The sequence below is a fragment of the Sinocyclocheilus grahami genome, unplaced genomic scaffold (genome assembly GCF_001515645.1).
Source record: "Sinocyclocheilus grahami isolate Dianchi unplaced genomic scaffold, SAMN03320097.WGS_v1.1 scaffold377.1, whole genome shotgun sequence".
In the NCBI taxonomy this organism is placed as follows: Eukaryota; Metazoa; Chordata; class Actinopteri; order Cypriniformes; family Cyprinidae; genus Sinocyclocheilus; species Sinocyclocheilus grahami.
In genome coordinates, this window is record NW_015505556.1 from 117,617 (window position 1) to 137,061 (window position 19,445).

The 19,445-nt window shown below is 38.5% G+C and overlaps 1 protein-coding gene across 1 annotated transcript in view; it reads right to left on the reverse strand.

The window, feature by feature from the left end:
* zfpm1 (zinc finger protein, FOG family member 1) overlaps positions 1-19,445 on the reverse strand; it is a 116,292-nt gene that overhangs the window by 50,196 nt on the left and 46,651 nt on the right. The window contains exons 2-3 of the mRNA XM_016230779.1: positions 7,755-7,898; positions 2,682-2,813 (exon numbers count right to left, since the gene is read on the reverse strand). Coding sequence (XP_016086265.1) covers positions 2,682-2,813; positions 7,755-7,898 — 276 coding nt within the window. The remainder of the gene's footprint in view (positions 1-2,681; positions 2,814-7,754; positions 7,899-19,445) is intronic.

A 19,445-nucleotide genomic window follows, 5' to 3' on the forward strand; every position in this document is an offset into this window, starting at 1 on the left:
TGTTACGTCCTTATGTGATGCTGACTTGTCGTTTGAGTATTTTCTTGTTTTTGTGTTCTTCTGTTTGAGTTTTTTTTCCCGCCGTCGCGTTCTGTCTATCCCTTTTACTTTCACTTTTGCAGGTGACGTGCGGATTGGTCGGCTCACTTGCTAATCATTCGGGATGAGCTGATTGGGTCTGATGATGGGAGGGGGTTGTTCTTCCATCGCGCTCGCTGATTGACATCCACCTGTGCTATATAAGGGAAATGCCAGTGTACACGAAAGCCGGCTTTGCGAACTTGGGTTGTGATATTCTTTTTGTGTGTTTGGTTTAGAGTGTGATGTGCTGTGATTGCCATGTAAAATAGCTTGCCTACTTGGCTGACCCGAAACTCCTGATCTGTGACATTTGAGAGCCTTATAAAGATGTTAAAACTGGAAGGAGGTAAAGGGGTAGGTAAGTTATGTCACGTGACTTACATGGTGCACATGTAGTTTGATTTTGTTGTTAGACACACTAGGTTAGGGATTTGTGCCATTTTCTGTATTTTTTGGTTTGGTTAGTTAGTGAAGTTGAGTTACGACGTCTCGGACGTTGAAGACGTTTTCCTTTTCACATTTTTCTTTATTTTAGTTCAGGACTAGACCAAAAAGGGTTAGTTAGATTCTTTTTGGTTTTGTTACTTTTTTTTCTTTTTGGCACAATCCAGGTTCCCTTTAACCTCCCCAGTTCTCCAATATTGTAAAGCTGCCGGTGTGTCTAGGATTCTTTTATAAATTCTTTATTTTCCTATACATATTTATTCTCTTTTTGTTTTGTGTAAACAACTGACACGGTCTTTAATAATAAAGTAAGTTCACTTGATTTAGTCTCTAGTCTTAGTAATTTTCCTTCACACACCGAGTGTTAAACTGGTACTGGTAAAAACTGGTCCAATGTTCCCCTTCTTAGTCCCTAGACGCCTAACAACCAAAGGAGGGTCGTAACAATCTTATACATGCACAAATAGCTACATAACACACTAAAGAAAAGGAAAAATAGAAATCGCATCATATGACCTCTTTAACTCTGGAAACGTGTCATCACAGTCTATTAAGATCTGCTTTGCTCAGGGGGGAGGGGCTCCAGTTGCACCGCCCTAAGGACGGCCCTGTTTGTAGGTTCCATGCAGAAGTGCTATTGAAGTGAAGAAAGAGTTTTTCTAATAAAATGAAGAGTCCTTAACCATCTTCAAGAAACAACTAAAAACACATCTGTTCCACCTTTATTTGACCCTCTAACTCTAACACTTTCTATTCTATTTTAATTCTACTTTATCTATATTTATCTTCTTTTTCTATTTTTAATAAATTTTTATTAAAAACAACAAACAAAAAAACCCACTAGCTTTCCACATATACCTTGCTACGTGTACTGCATTAGGCTAACCGAGACTTGTCATTTGAACTTATATATTGTTGCTCTTTTGTTAGTTTTGACTGCTTTTATTGTCCTCATTTGTAAGTCGCTTTGGATAAAAGCATCTGCTAAATGACTAAATGTAATATTAATGAGTGAATCAGAGTGATATGGTTTCTGGTCACATCCGAGCAATTTTCATGATGCATTACTCAGAATTTCAGCATATACCCTAAATAACCCTCTAGTACAGAGCTGAGCCCTACAGCAAGAGAAGTGTTTGTAGATTACTTCTAATGCTGTTAAACCCAAGAAATGTTGGGTGAAAGCAGGACAGCACAAATGAGGAGGATAAAAATTTAACTGTGTGAAGAAGAGCAGCTCAAACAAGCAAATGAACAGCTCTGTGAGGCTGGACCAGACCACGGCCCAGCTGTACACGGCTGTTTGTGTTGCCAGATTGAGTGTCTGCTGTGCCCTTTTGGGTTGCCAGATTGGGCAGGTGGTGATGAGAATCCTTTTCTCTGGGTGGATTATGCTCTTGTGTGCCCCCCATGTGCCTGACTGTAAGTGGAGACGACAGCACATGAGCACATGGATAGAACAGCCTCACACAGACACTCCGTTATACAGCTGAAACTCAATTAGTATTTTACAGAAGGGAGAATATTCATTACTACTGATGTAATGGCTCTGAGACAGGACTCTGTGCAGTTTTTTTTTCAACCTGGTTGGATGCATGAATTATAGCTGGGCCTCAATTGAAATATATTTCATAAATCCACATAGAACATAGAATGCTTTTCTACATACAATTGAGAATGAAGCCTAGGGATGTTCATCATTAAGAATTGAATGATTCTGGTTCCAGTTTCTTTTCAGATCTGTGAATGTTTTTGATTCCCTAAAGGCTCTATTTAACAACTCATACACACCGAGTGTTAAACTGGTACTGGTCAAAACTGGTCCAATGTTCCCCTTCTTAGTCCCTAGACGCCTAACAACCAAAGGAGGGTCGTAACACTTACGTAAACGATATTATCGGATATCGTGATATTTTTAAAGGCGATTATCGCTAAGATATTTTTGACATATCGCCCAGCCCTAGTACTTACTCCATAATTTACAGGCAGTTCAGACTGAATCATTTCTGTTTTGAATGTGAAACTTGATAAAGTCGTGGCCTATATTGTTTCATGGCCGCCTAGCTGACCGTATGAATACAGCTGGCCCTTCCTGAGGAGCCTGTGACTCATGCGCCAGTTAAACACTCCTGAAGGAGGGACAGATAGAGACTGACCTGGGCCGTTCCACTGGGGTTCCCCTTCCACATATGCCTCTTCCTCCTCCTCATCTTCTGTACAGTGTTTTGGCCCTTTCTCATCTTCCTCACCCTCATCCGGCACTGCCAGGGACTCATGGGTTCTTGGCTCTGTGGAAAGCAAGTGGAAAAATTTGACAGGGAAACAGCATCACACATTAGTCCAGTTCTAAAAAGTTTGTTTGTGCAATTTAATTTGTGCTATATTATCTTGAGTACTTGTTCTGTTTGGTCAATCCCAGCATTCTGCAGACAAAAGTTTTTGTATTATGATCGCTAAAATAAATAAAATGTTTATTTATTTATTTATTTGGCAAGTCAACATGAAATAAATGGAATAATTAGTCATTATTGCAAATTAAGTCACTTCAGAGTGATCTGCTTCATCCTGGGGGTCCTAGTCACCCTTTCAGAGATTATTTTGCAATAATGAGCAGCTGATTGTATGTTACTTATTTTATGATTGTGTATCATAACTTATAACTTATGATTGTTATAACAAAATTTTTCCACGACTTTCACAATAACGTTTGTCACAACTGCCAATGGTGAGTGAATGTGAGAAAAGGTTTACTTTGTTTACTAAAATTTATTTTGGTTTAATAATTTTTTTTTATAAGTAATTATGTTAAATCAATATTATCATCATATAACAGCACACTACTGATCAAAGAAAGAAGTCTCTTATTGCTCACCAAGGCCGCATTTATTTGTTTAAAAATTCAGTATAAACATCAATATTGTGAAATATTATTATAATTTGAAAATATCTGTTTTCTATTTTAATATATTTTAAAACAATTTTTTCCTGTGATGGCAAAGCTGAATATTCAGCAGTCATTACTCCAATCTTCACTGTCATATGATCCTTCAGAAATTTGGTGATCAAGAAACTTTATTAAGAATTATGATCAGTGTTTAAAATAGTTTTGATCATTGCATTCTAACTGAATTATTTTTTTTTAATTATTGTAAAATCTATCACTGTTTTAACTTGAGTATTAACTTCTTTCAAAGCAAAAATGTTACTGTCCCCAAACTTTCAAATGGTAGTGAATAATTTTAAATCATAAAACATGGAAAAATATACAAATATGAAACATAATATCAATATTTTTAATTGTAATTATTATGTATAAGAACGATCTGTCATTTTTGGATCATGAGTGTGATGTTTTATGTTGTATAGTTCTCCAGTACTCAACAAATGAGTGTGGTGGTCTTGCTCTGATGATCAAAGGTGGCTGAAAGAGAAGCCTGTGTTATTCAGTAATGCAACATCTCAGTATACACACGAGCCCTTTTGATTTACCACGCGAGAACTGGAAACCCCTGCCAACAGACGGCCAGCGTCTTCCTTTTATTAAGGCCGATCTTTTTCATCAGTGTGAAAGACAGAGTACAGATCTCCCAGACCATGATGCCAATGATTATTTATTCTCTTTGATCAAAGCGATCACATTGCTGATAGCAGTCTCTCCTCTCTCTTTCTGCCACTGTTGCATGTATACGAGTAAACTGACATGACTTCTTGTCCTCTTCTCTCCCAAACTCCACTTTTCTTCTTCTCCCCTTCCCCAGCTCCCTTCCTCGATTACAGCTCATCTGTGGTGCACAAAGGGCATGTGTACCCTTGCATTCACGTGGCGATAAACAGCGATAGCTGCTGATCGATACCGGCCATAAATGTCCGTCCGCGTGACGCAGGTCAGCGCTGCCATTATTAATGCAACAGGTTGAAGATTAGATCTTCATGATCAAATAAATCTCAAACAGCAACTTCCCAACGCCCTTCTCGTCAACCCAAACAATTGCACCTAGGCCCAACCACCTTTCTAAGCCCGTCCCAGCGCATGCTGTCCCATGACGCGCCTCCCTCCCTGTCCAAGAAGTCCTATTACTTTCAGCTATAAATCACATTGAATGGCACATTGATTTTATCCTGCAGCGCTCAGCATGGGGAGAGGAGCCGGAGCCACAGTTATTGCATTTAATATTATCAACATAATCTCCCATATCATCTGAGCCGAGATGGCAGGTATCAGGAAAAGAGGGTGGGGTGGATGGGTGCTGCCACCATCCAGGCTCCTCGACAGTCTCCTTAGTCTACCAGCACATGCAAACACACACACACACACACACGCCACGTCCCTAACCCAACAACCTCCATTCATCTGATAACAGCAACTTCCCTTGTCACACCTGGAGGGCAAAGTCACCCAACTTGCTCCATTCTTTCTGGCTGGCCTCATTTTTTAGAGTCAATTTTCTGTGAGTTCGTTTTCCCAAAAAGATCATCGTGGCAGGGTCAAGCTCTTTTCTTGTAAGTTACAAAGGGCTCAACTGTATCATCTCTGAGTCCAACATGGTGCCCCAAAGTGGGGCTAGCTAAGATGTTTCCATCCAGTTAACTGTTTCAGCCTTGGCAAAACCATAAGCCGGATCTGGCCCGCGATCAAACCTCCGCACTGGGTTTGAGATAACAAAAGGTATTTGGGAACACGGAGCCATCTTTGCTTAAGGTTTATCAGCTTCTCTGCTGATACGGACGAGGACTTCATCAGATCTTTCTTCGGATCGCTTCAGACTGACCCTTTCACATGGAAACCAGCAGCCGCTCTGTCATTAATGATTATTAAAAGGTGGCATTTTAGTTTATATTTATGTTTTACAGGTGGTTATCGGCACTGTGTGTCCTGTGACTGGTTGAGTGTTTTTCTGAAGCAGTTATCAGTTGGTTATCTCCTGTCTCTTTCTCTCCCAGATGGTGGATAAGGGAGCTTGCCTTTATTAGCCACTGCTGGCCTGATAAAGACCTGGTATTGATCGAGCGCTCAGCATGGGGAGAGGAGCTGGAGCCACAGTTATTGCATTTAATATTATCAACATAATCTCCCATATCATCTGAGCCGAGATGGCAGGTATCAGGAAAAGAGGGTGGGGTGGATGGGTGCTGCCACCATCCAGGCTCCTCGACAGTCTCCTTAGTCTACCAGCACATGCAAACACACACACACACACACACGCCACGTCCCTAACCCAACAACCTCCATTCATCTGATAACAGCAACTTCCCTTGTCACACCTGGAGGGCAAAGTCACCCAACTTGCTCCATTCTTTCTGGCTGGCCTCATTTTTTAGAGTCAATTTTCTGTGAGTTCGTTTTCCCAAAAAGATCATCGTGGCAGGGTCAAGCTCTTTTCTTGTAAGTTACAAAGGGCTCAACTGTATCATCTCTGAGTCCAACATGGTGCCCCAAAGTGGGGCTAGCTAAGATGTTTCCATCCAGTTAACTGTTTCAGCCTTGGCAAAACCATAAGCCGGATCTGGCCCGCGATCAAACCTCCGCACTGGGTTTGAGATAACAAAAGGTATTTGGGAACACGGAGCCATCTTTGCTTAAGGTTTATCAGCTTCTCTGCTGATACGGACGAGGACTTCATCAGATCTTTCTTCGGATCGCTTCAGACTGACCCTTTCACATGGAAACCAGCAGCCGCTCAGTCATTAATGATTATTAAAAGGTGGCATTTTAGTTTATATTTATGTTTTACAGGTGGTTATCGGCACTGTGTGTCCTGTGACTGGTTGAGTGTTTTTCTGAAGCAGTTATCAGTTGGTTATCTCCTGTCTCTTTCTCTCCCAGATGGTGGATAAGGGAGCTTGCCTTTATTAGCCACTGCTGGCCTGATAAAGACCTGGTATTGATCGCAGGTTGAAAGAGCAGGTTCGTCAAACACGGCTGATTTACAGAGGCTGATAATAGCAGCACCGGGCAACAGTGGAGCCTTGAGGGGTGGGGGCGAGAGATTGATAGAGGGGGAAAAAAGAGCTAAAGAAACACGTTAACATAGACCCTCTTTTAACGTCGGAAAATAGGAGGATGACAAATAGCAACTCAATTACGAACTTGCGAATACCACATACTCATATGTCTAAATGCACACACACAAACAAAACAGGGCAATCTCTAAACTAGTCATGATTAGCACCTGACAGAATTTCCATGCGTTTATCAAAAGCAGCCAATGAACCGGCTCTTATCTCCTCAGTCCCCAATTTCACAAGAACAGGAATTTTCCAGATTAAAAGAAAAAAAAGAGGAAAAACAGAAATCTTAACTAAAAACGTGACTTAAATGTCTTACAGCTGGAAAAACTGACAGAAAATGCAACAAGTCGACCATATTCATCAATGTCTGCAAAAACTGAATTATTTTACCTCATTAAAAAAGAGAGAGAACCTGTTTGTTTTTTTAAATATAAAATATAACACTTCCAGAAACTAAACCAGTTAGATTAAAATAATCAAATTTTAAGTTACGATGGACTCTCTTCAGAGGAAAGCGTTCTGCATCATTCAGTGAGCATTTCTTTTTCCTCAACAGTTATTTCATAAAAGATTAGTTTGGTCATTATTTACACTCTTCTCTCGTTTCAAACCAGCATGCTTATTTTTTCCCATAATTTTTCCCATACATATATATATATATATAGTGTAAAACTATAAAACACACTACATAAATATAAATGTTATTGCTAAAAGAAAAATAAATAAAAAATACCATAAAAAATTATATAATGACTCATTCCACACTACAGTATATTCCAAGTTCAATGAAAACTTTGTAGTCAAATATGGAAGCTTAAGAGGCATTGTGCCAGAATGGACAGCAGCATCAAATGGTAATGGCATGTCCATTGACATTTATTAGAAAGCTACAGCAGATTTTCTGTGAAAAATGTAAGTCTGCACTTCAAAAGAAGCTATCATACGGCTCCAGAAGTTCATGGAAGGTGCTTTGATGGTGTTTTTTTCTTTTTCTTTTTGGAGCTTGATGTATAGAAAAAAGGAGCATGAAGACTCTTTAAAAAAAAAAAAGATCAGATGTGAGCGAGATATGTAATACTGTTATCAATAGACATCAGTGTTAAAACTGTTTCATCAGAAAACAATTCAGGTTATATCAGACCATAAACACACTGTTAGGAACATTTGGGCAGCTTCTGATGGTTTTCATACAACAGCTGGTTTAGCATGCGTCATTTCACCTTCGTTATAAAGTGGTGCAAATGAAGGTGGACTTGAACCGTCACACTCTGCAGAGTCCTCCTGGTCTGAAGCTCCGCCCTCCTCTCCTGACATGCTTACATCATCAGATGGATCCTCACCTCCATTAAGATCCCCAATAGAGCCTGCAAAGAAAAACAGAGAGGGGGGGTGGGGGGTCATAAAGAGAAGAGCAATATAAAATAAAAGTCGTCTGACATTAAAAGGCCTTTTAAAAGATCCCATATCATGCCTCTCAACTGAGAGGCTTTAGATAATGTGAATATACTGTTAATGTCTTAAAGGAAGTAGGGTGTTCTGTAAATAAAAAGTGATAAAGTACATGATTAAGAAAGAAAATTCTGATTCATTTCAAACCTTCTTGCTACATGCCTTTTACAGCTTTAATTGGTTGGAAATCCCAGAGCTTCGGACCACAAGGAAGTAAATGAACACGGTGTGTGTGTGTGTGTGTTGTATCACTGGCCAGTGTGATTAACTCATTTGTATAACTCAATACATTCCCAGTTGGCAGCAGTTGAACAAAACCTTACATTTTCCAACCATGATGAGATAACCAAACGTTGATGTTTAAAAAATAGCTATTTAATTAGCTGATCTTAAAAAAAAAAAAAACTTTCCGGGAGGTTAGGTTTGGTGATAAAACTAATTGTGTAAAACATTTTTTAACATAAAATCAATTTTCATTCATTGTATTTTTAGAGAACAAGCCATAAAATAAAAAGAGCTCTCTAAGAATATTATAATGCGATACGTGATAGACAAGGGCTGCTGTAGTGGACACCGCAGCGGTTTGCATGTTAATTCAACCATCGCTGTCTGTATTGTTATTCTAATGAGGTTTAAGATGAGCAAAAATAACATAAATTCCCCAAAGCACATTCTAACTGTGCTCAACTCAACCAGGACACCCACTATTTGACGCATCTGCATCTAAAGCAAAATTACCAGGGGTTGGAAAATCGGATTTTACCACAGTTTTTGGTAAATTAATTTTCATTAAGTTGTGATGAACAGAGAGGGGAATTGTTCGGAGCTAAAGCCGTGACTGGAGGCGTATATATTTACACTTCCTAGAACAAAGAGGCCTATAATCTATACAAAGCACACAACAATACCCGTGAATAAAGAGCCTTGTAGAAAAAGGCAAAGGCAATTTTTCTAATTCTGTTAATTTCACTTCCAAAGCAATTAAAACGAGGCGGAGATAATGCTTCGAAACAATCACTCCCTGACAAAGTGTTTCTGTCTTTGTAAATGAAACATCTTTAGGCTAATTTCGACTTCCACGCCTGCATGGTTCACTGTAATTTCAGATAAAATTAACACACTTAGATTTGGACCTTAGTAATAAAGGATGTGAGAGAGAGAAAAGTAAAAAAGATCGATCCCATACGCCATATTTTTAGAATGTAGTCCGGGCCTTGCTAGATCTAATTTTCTATATCTGTGGCGACATTTTCATACAATTAATTTTCCTTTAATCATAATTGTACAAAGGGGCTCCTCTGTTTAAAATTCCAATTATATTTCGTGTTAAATGTAAGTCTGAATTATGATTTTCTTTCCTATTACTGCTCTGGTTAAATGAATAAATCGCCGCATCACTGCTTACAGACATCAAATGGCACGGAAAAAGTTTCTGCTCAACCTCTTCATCTTATACGAGGAATAATATGTATCTTTCACAGAACTGAACACAGAAAAAGGATTGCCTACATTGCCAAAATGTCAGCAGACAAATTTATTTGTAGTAAATTTCATGAAAAAAAAAAACTGACAAGACGAACATTTACAATTAGAAACAGGCACTTACACAATGGATTAAAGTGAGGCAGCGGTGCAATATTATTAATCATTGTACTAAATTAACAGCTTGCACTGCGGAGTCTCTAGGACCTGCAATATCTAAATGAATATTTGTGCATCTATACATGTTGTGTAATTTACACAGTCATACATTTACAATTGAAGGCTACAGAGCAAGCCAATCCGTGTATCATTCGATCATTCGTTTTTTGATTTAATATTGAAATTTTTATCCAAAAAACGAAAAACAAGAATTCAGCTTAAATTTTAGTTTTTCTCATCAAACAAACAGGCTAATGAAAAGCTGGACACAACTCATACTGGGGGAGAGTCTAGACAGGGCTTTCTTCTGTGTAGATATAAATTTTATTCTTTGCATCAGCTGGGGATGGCAGGGTATAATATGACAGCTGTCTTAGCCTACCCTGCTCACCCAGTAAGTCTGTTTGTTTGTTTAATTAAGAAATACCCCATATCACTTTAAGAACTGCTTGTCTACACAGAAGAAATACCTATCTAGACTGCCCCTGTATGAGTTGTGTCGAGCTATTCATTAGTCTGTTTGATGAGAAAAACATTATTTTTGCCGAATTATGCATGCAACTGACCTTTTGCAAAAACCCGTCCTCCTTAGTTACTGTTGCTATGTCCGACAAGCCATGCCGCGCTCACACTACATGTCAAAATATCACGCAGTAAAAAAATTAATCGCAGAGCAAAGAGGAAACTGACAACATGCCAACAGACAAGACAGAGCAGGTTACTTCAGGTATGAAACAAGGTCTCTCAGCTTTCAAATTTTGTCATTTTTTAAGAAATTCAAACAATAAATACTGTTTTGACAGATCACTGTATTGCCTCAGTTCAAGCGGCACATGAACTGATTGTCTATTATTCATATTTACTTAAAGCACGAAATAAACAAATGTTTATTTGCGAACGGTCAATTGTTTACCATTATTAATCATACATGGACTCTTTTTCGTCACAATGCAGGACCATTTAAAAAAAAACATACTGTATATAAGACAGTCTGACTTCTTATTCTGTGCAATACAAAAAGGAGATGTTTGGATGAATGTTCATGCTGCTCTTTAACATACAATGAAAGTGGATAAAAGTATCATAGAATCTAAATGCCCCTTTTTTAAGGTCATACAATATTAAAATATGACCATGGCCCACAAAACCAAAAGTCATAAGGGTAATTTTTTTTATTTATTGAGTTTTATACATCATCTGAGAGCTGAATAAATTAGCTTTCCATTGATGTATGGTTTGTTGGGATAGGACAATATTTGGCCGAGATACAACTATTTGGAAATCTGCAATCTGAGGGTCCAAAAAAATCAAAATACTGAGAAAATCGCCTTTAAAGATGTCCAAATTAAGTTCTTAGCAATGCATATTACTAATCAAAAATGAAGTTTTGATATATTTATGGTAGGAAATTTACAAAATATCTTCATGGAACATGATCTTTACTTAATATCCTAATGATTTTTGGCATAAAAGAAAAATCGATAATTTTGACCCATGCAATATTTTTTGGCTATTGCTAAAAATATACCAAAGCGACTTTTTTTGTGGTCCAGGGTCACATATGTGAAAAACAGATCGATATTTAAGTCATGGTCACCATTCACTTTTATGAAGCTTGGATATTCTTCTGTAAATAACTCCTTTTACAAAAAACGGATGGGAGTTATACAGGTTTCAAAAGACATGAAGGCAAGTAAACAATATCTGTAAAATTTCTTTAAAATCTGAACTAAAATTTTAAAAAGAGAGAGAGAGAAAGAGAGGGGCTTATAAATAAAACACCGCAAGAACCACAGTACATTTACACACTATCTTTTGTATTTGCCAAAGCATGAACATAAAGTGTAAGAACAAAGAAGAATAATTAACCAAAAACTCTTAAGACCGAGCACGAGCACAGAACAAATAATATAGTTATACTTGACGAGGCTTGTTAATAATGAAATAAAAAGAGTAAACAGCGCAAGAAGATGCTGTTCTCATTTCCATCAGTCAAATCACACGAGTGAGTGATTATAATACTTATGATAATGACTGATTATTGTAAGGTGATAATGTGTGGTGATGATATTCATGTGCGCTGGGCATCGGAGCACTTCAAACGGGCCTGACTGATCCTCGCCGTGGATTTGTCAGCAGGTTGTCAAACATCAAACAGTCGTGAGCCCAGGACACTGCAAAGAGGCACATTTTAAAGACATCCCTCGATTTCCTTATCTTCTTCTCTCACTCTACGCTTCCTTCTCTGCTTTTTACATCCCTCCATCACGTTACTGTCTGTACCTTTACTCTGCCTCTCTCTCGCCTGTGCAAGCTCTTTCCTTTCCCCATTACTCTCTCCTTTCTTTCGCTCTCTCTCTCTCTCTGACTGGGAGCGTCACTCTGTGTGGATAGCTGCGAGCCGTTCCCGGTTATCGCCTCCTGCAGACTCTACCGGTCTGATCTGTCTCCTCTTCATTAAGCAAATACGCCGACGTGGAAATGAAAACATAATAGCTATTTGATTTCCAGCGAGATATTTTGCATATTGGTTCGGAGCTGATAGTAGAATTTCATCAAGTCGTTTTTTTTTTTCATGCTTTAAAAACTGAATTACTGAGCTGGGCGGCTTCGGCAGGATTTCTTTACATTGCTGGGAAGAGGGAAGGAAGAAGAAAAAAACTGAAACGGCAGCAGCGGTTCCCCAGGAAGACTACTTAAACGATTAAATATCCCCATTCCCCTTTTTCTCTTTTTGATAACGGGGAGGGAAAATTTAAAGAATTCACAGTGCTTTAGGTTCAACTATACTAATCAGAGATAGAGAGAAGAAAATTAACTCCTTAATGAGCAGGAGCTGTCTGCCAGATAATGGTCAAGGAGAGGTGATAGGGCTGGAGACTGAAAGAGAGAGAAAGAATGGAGGAATAAAAACAGAGATGGATTCACCGAACAGGGGAGAAATCAGATTTTACCCCTCCCATGGAAATTGTTCTTTGTGTCCACAGAGGGCAGGTGCGATTGTCTGCAATGATATCTCTAAGGTTACAAGCCGGTCGGCTCGCCATACAGATGAATGGTGCACCTGAGGGTATTTCTCATGCCCCTTTGAGAGAAAAACTACCCCTGCAAGTACAGATCAACAAACCTGCTCTCACCAATTTATCAGAGCCTTCCTGTAGAGGAAAAAAAAATACTACTGACGTCTATTTTCCCTGTTGGAACACTTGCGAGCACAGTCTTACTATTTCCGTCACAACACATATATAAACTTTTTCGGAAAAAAGGATATTTCAAGTTATTACATAAGATTGTGGTTTAAAAAAAACCTCACATGGATGAAAGGAGTGAAAAAAGCCAATTTCTGAGACTTTTCCATCCTTTAATGAATGTGGAAAAATCCTTTAATAGAGATTTTTCTCACAAAGAGGAATTTTCACCCAATTAGATATTTTAGAGCGGAGCATAAATATATTCACTTTAGAAATTACCATGACTTCTTATGATTGTATTACACTTATATGGCTTTTCCAGGCCTTTAAATCATGATTTTAATATTCCCTGATGGGTTTCCTTAACTATGGGAACCTGAGATACATTTTTTTTTATTCATTCATATGCGGAAATATGGAACATAGAATCGGAAAACCTTTATTGTTGGCCAGTACAATACCACTGAAAGGCCTTGGGTCAGTGAGACTTTGAATAAATAAATACATAAAATAATAAATAGTTTTATTCAGCAAGGATGCATTAAATTAATAATAATTTTAAAAAACTAACCAACCCGGTAACGGTAATGTACGTTTACTATATGATTCTCAAAAACCGAGATACAGTGGGTACGGAAAGTATTCAGACCCCCTTAAATTTTTCACTCTGTTATATTGCAGCCATTTGCTAAAATCATTTAAGTTAATTTTTTTCCTCATTAATGTACACACAGCACCCCATATTGACAGAAAAACACAGAATTGTTGACATTTTTGCAGATTTATTAAAAAAGAAAAACTGAAATATCACATGGTCCTAAGTATTCAGACCCTGAGAAAAGGCCACAACACTCGCTGAGGAATATAAGCACTAACTGATCCCATTTCCTGGAGGTGAGAAGGCACATTTTCCCTCTTCAGAGACGACGCTAAACACCCCACCACTGGTACTTCACCACACACAAAGGTCTTGCACCAAGCCACCTCTCTGCTTCACCCCTCCAACCTTCCTCCCATCGCTAGAACAGCAGAAATAGACTAAACAGATTATACGTGCAAGTAAACGAACTCATATCTGAGCATGTGTGTTTGTTTGCCGAGTGAGAAAGATACGATAGGAAAGAGGGGGTGTGTGTGAGTATTTATGAGAATGAATGAAAAGGAATATCTAGTATAGAGTGAGTGAGAGAAATGGACGAGTTATAAGAAAAGCATGTGATGCAGAGGAACATTTTCTTCTGAAGGTCAGGATAGATGTTGGAGGACTGGAAAAGAGTGTGTGTATATTATTTGTGAAATGCCCATTGCTAAGATTGAATGTGTGTGTGTGTGTGTGTGTGTCTTCTCAATAGACTTGCAAGTTCTTCATGGGGAAAGACAGATACGGATGGATGAAATAAGTAGTTGATTCAGTCGCCCCTCCTCCCCGCGAATCTTGGATGGTGGGAAGGTTGAAATCTGCTGCTATTTTCTATCTTTTATCAGGCAGCTTATCTCCTGGCTCTTGTCTGCGTGCCTGGCTTCGATAGTCCAGGGTCTCCACTCTGGCTGCCTGGCAACTTCACTCCCCCCAGTTCAATCTCTCCTCCTCTCTTCTTGCGCCACGTTCACCCCACCTTACACAAGTGCAGGAGGATTGAAGCGGAAAATTTCTGTTTACGATTTAAAGCGGAAATGTTCTTAAGAATTGAGGAGCGGACAAAGATGTTACAAAGTCTAGATATCTGACTACCAAAACAGCATTATAGGTAGGGTTGGGTATCGAAAACCGTTTCCATTTTAGAACCAGTTCCAAATTTCCAAGAACCGGATAGTCGATAAGATGCATGCATTTCGATTCTGCTTAACAATTCCTGCGTTTGCATTTTAATGTGATTAAAAACGATTTAAGTGCAGGAACGGAAAGAACTTGCGCCCTGTTTGCGTGCAGCGCACACGAAGCGCGAGCACAGAGAACAGAGAACAGAGGTCGCTGTACGGGTTCCCGGTTTGTGTCCGTTCTAGAACCGTTTCGTGTATTTCCACTGTAGAAAAGGTTGTTCCGGGCCGAAACGGACTTTTATGTGTTCATGCCGTTTAATTTTATGCTTATTTTCGTATAACTTATTAGCTCAACAACATGCTAACTACAGTTAGCAATAGGCAGATCGCTAGGGTTTAAAACAGAGCTAGAGAGATGAAACTGTGAAATCAGCATAAAAAGAATCTGACAAGCATATGGACATCGCATTATCATGCTTATTTATCTGGCACATAATTTAACAGCTCTTTTGTATGAAGTACCCCTACTTCTCCGCCTCCTCACCACCCAAATGGAGGTTCAGATCAATACACAAACGTACATATGTGTATGTTTAGCTAAAGAGTCTCTAAGCTGCATCAAGCTCTCAGTCTATTCAAGAGGTCAGGGCAACAGCTGCCAGGACGCGTCTAATGGAATAATGAGCATTGGTGCAAACAGAGCTGTGGGGTTACGCAGGGGTCACAACCTGTTAACGCACACATACAAGCGTAATACAGGAAGGCACACATACTGCCCTGTGTATGTTTGCTTACATTCATGTTTTAGCTGAAGATTGTTTCCAAATTCTGCATTAAACACAAGTTTTATCTTGACTTGTCTGTCAGCCAAAGAAAAAATAGGTGTTAACACTTACACACTTAATATAGAAGTCTCTGGGGCAATATAAACATTAAATAACAGCAACCCAATAGACTTCTTTTTAAGTGCACTTCTGCCAAAACATGAAAAAATTCAGGTCACCTGAAAATGTACATTTTAGCATCATATACCAATCAGATGTGCAATTTACAGTATTTTTAGTGCTTTTACCATTTTTTGTAAATGCACAAGCAAAATATCCCACTTAATCCACCCCAAACACTTAAAAATTTGAAAATACACGTTATTATTATTATTATTATTATATTATATTTTTCTTCATTTTTTTTATTATTTGTGGTGGGATGGCTGGAATGTTCTGATTTCTGATTATATATTATTTGCTAAGCTACAAAAAAAAAGAAGAAAGTATAATAATAATAATAGGTGGGTTGAGGTGGGTTTTCTATCATTATAAAACATTGGTGACTTTTAATAAATAACGTACAGTTTAATAAAACTTTCCTCACACAAAAAAGGAGGAAAAAATCTACACTGGACATTTTCTAGTTGAAAATAATAAAATATTCCTTTTTGTGTTCCACAAAAAAAAAAAATGTGTTGAGCGACTTCAGGGTGAGTAGATGTGTACAGTACAGGGGTGTGAACCTACACTGGTCTCACGGTTCGGTGACCTACACTTCAAGCCGAACGTGCCTAATGTATGCTACCGTGACAAAGCACGTATGCGACATCAGAACGGTATGCCATCAGAACGGTATAATCGGTTATGGTCTATTACTGAACCGATACTGAATCGTCCTAGTCTGCATTGCGATGCATCGTAGAAACGAATAATTTCGACACCCCTAGAACAGTAGATGACAGATTTTTAATTTTGGGTGAATTATCCTTTTTATGGAGGTCTAAAGACAAAAGATATTAATATAATTTTATTTAATGACACTCACCTCATCAAATACTGAACAAGGTAAAAGAGACTCTCATAGTACTGGTGAACGGCCTCTCAAAGACATTGTTGCATTTGTTATCAGACCCCAACTTGATTTATATGAGCTGTCCTTGGATAAGCCTGAGGCAATATTCAGACACATTCTTTTCCCATGAAAACTTCTTCAATTAAAGCAGCCTGAGCCAACAAAAGAAACAAGCGCAGATTAAACTAATATCACAAGTATACATTAAAATCAGATGCCGTAACCTCCAAGACACTTTGCATGTTTGCACGTTTATGTCTGTGTTTTATACTATATCTAAGAGTGAATGTGTCAGAGAGAAAATGCGTCAGTGAGGCGGATGGGTTGAAAGAGTAGAGGGAGGATGAGAGCGATCCCTCTTAAGACTCATCTTCACCCAGAACGCTTCTGAGACTCTTCAGAGGAAAAGGGAGAGGCAGCCATTGCGACGGTATGTGTAGGAGACGCCTCTCATCCTCCTCTCCCTCCCTCTTTTCACCATTCCATCATGCCATTCACTTTCTCTTCTGACAGAACACAGCAGATCCATCGTCATCCCCCTACTAGAGATGATGATTCTCACTCTTCACACACATTCACACAACACAGATGTGCACACGGCCTTCACCGTTTATCCAGACTCCGACCCTGAGGTCTGAGCTTCAAGAAGACAAAGGGTTGTGCAGATCTTCCAGCTCCCCCGTACAGACACATACCCAGCTGCTCCAGTCCTGACTAAAGACTAAACATGGTAGATCACACAAACACACCGCGGATGTGCAGACTGAGGCACAAGACCACAAGATACCCCAAAGAAGAGCAGCAGAGAAGCAGCCAGAAGGAAAATACGATGTTACGGATGTTTAAAGTTCACAAGAATGGTCATTTACGGCACTTTACTTCTGTAATTGATGAATTTGTGAATGACAGTTGTTTGGATTATAAAAAGTGACAGATCTATACTAGGATGAGGCCATACAACAGCCTGCAGAGTTTAAGTGATATCAATACAAAAGCAATTGGATTTTGATCAAATATTTTAAGATTTGTAATGGTGTGCACTGATGAATAAGGAATACGCATTAAGAAAGTAAACAGAATTTCATGTTATAATATAATATAATATAATATACAGCAATAGTTGGTGGGCAGTTGTTATTGAGATAATAGAGAGGGGACAAAGGGGACACAATTTGGACATTACTAACATGTGTACACTACCATTTAAAAGTTTGAGGTCAGTAAGATTCTTTTTAAAGAAATTAATACTTTTATTCCACAAGGATGCATTAAATTGATCACAAGTGACAATAAAGACACTTACTGTATAATGGCACAAAATTTCCATTTCAAATAAATGCTATTCATCAGAAATTTTTATTATCAAAGTACCTTGAAATTAAGTGGCAAAACCGTTTTCAACATTGATCATAATAAGAAATGTTTCTTGATCAGCAAAATCAGCTTATTTAATTAAGCTTATTTAATTATCTTAGAATAATTTTTCTAGGATCATGTGACACTGAAGACTGGAGTAATTGCTGCTGAACATTTGCTATGACAGAAATAAATTACTTTTTAAAAAACTGTTATTTTAAATTATAGCAATATTTCGCTTTCAATACAGCTTTTACTGAATTTTGACCAAATAATCAAGCACTTGTGAGCATAAGAGATGCCTTTCAAAAACACCCAGTCTTTGAATGGTATAGTGCACATTTAAACTTATGTTAAGTGTTTTCTATACGAATATTTTGGTAGTGTGAGTGGGTGTATGTGTATATTTCTTTTCTACTTCTTGTCAAGAGGCAGAGAAAAGCCCTTTATTGCTCTTATATGATTGTTATGACTTAATCACCATAAAAGCACATAAAAACAGACAACACAGTGAGCTACTGGCTGGTTATACACACACATACTAAAACACTTCAGCAGTCTTCATCAGCCAGAACTGCACCATTCGCTCCTCAAACTGTCCTGTAAAACATTAATGATTATTCACTGGTTTCAACATTTTCTTGATATGAGTTGCACATGAGGGACATCAAATGATATGGTAGCACTCTTACAAGCAAAAAAATATTCTGAGAAAAGTACGATTACTAACATTAATCAAAATATATTTCTTTGTGTTCTACAGAAGAACTGTAAGTCACAAAGGTTTGGAACAACATGAGGGTGAGTAAATGATGACAGAATTAAAATTTTGGGTGAATGATACATTTAAAATAAAGAACCACCTCAGGCCGTTTAAACCCATCAAACCCGTTGCAAAGGAACCTCGTCTGAAAGAATTCACAAGCCATTCAAAAGACTTTTGTTCACATGCATTCACATTATTCAGCTGTGGTCAGATGTACATGTACGTATGTGCCACATCTGAGGTACAAGCACACACAAAAACGTATCTGCAGGATAGTAGAGGCAGGATTTGCTGTTGAAATGTTATCTTTCACCATTGTCGCATAGGCACAAAATAAAAAAGTAAATAAAAATACAGCGATGTGTGAGGGTGCCAGAGATAAGTATGGAGAACATAGGGTGGGGGGGTGGTGAGGGAAGATGAAGTAGGTATGTTAAATATAAACCAGCTCACAGTTGGCAGCAGGAAAGAAAGGGGGTATTTTCAAGAGGCAAGGGCATCACTGGAGCCCTCAGTGTCTCCGATAACATCCATGTTGAGAGAAAGAGAGAGCAGTACAGAAGGGGGAAGAAGAGATGGGGGGAGACGAGGGAACGCAGCCCGGGAAAGATGCGTACAGAGATGCCGTTTGCGAAAGGAAGTATCACCACCCCTCGAACGCAAAAGTCACAACGGGATTTCTGATGGGAAAAATGTGTTCTTTTCAGATGAGAGGAAGATAAAGAGAGCACAGCCAAATGTCAAAGATGATAAATGAATGAGTGCACGGAAACACTAGCATACTCTGATGTGCACGTCTAAGACGTGAACAAACAGAACATGTCTGTTTGCTCTCTTTAACAAAAACGTAAAACGATAAAAGTTACACAAAAAGAAAAGCAAAGAGATACACAGATTTAAAGGGATAG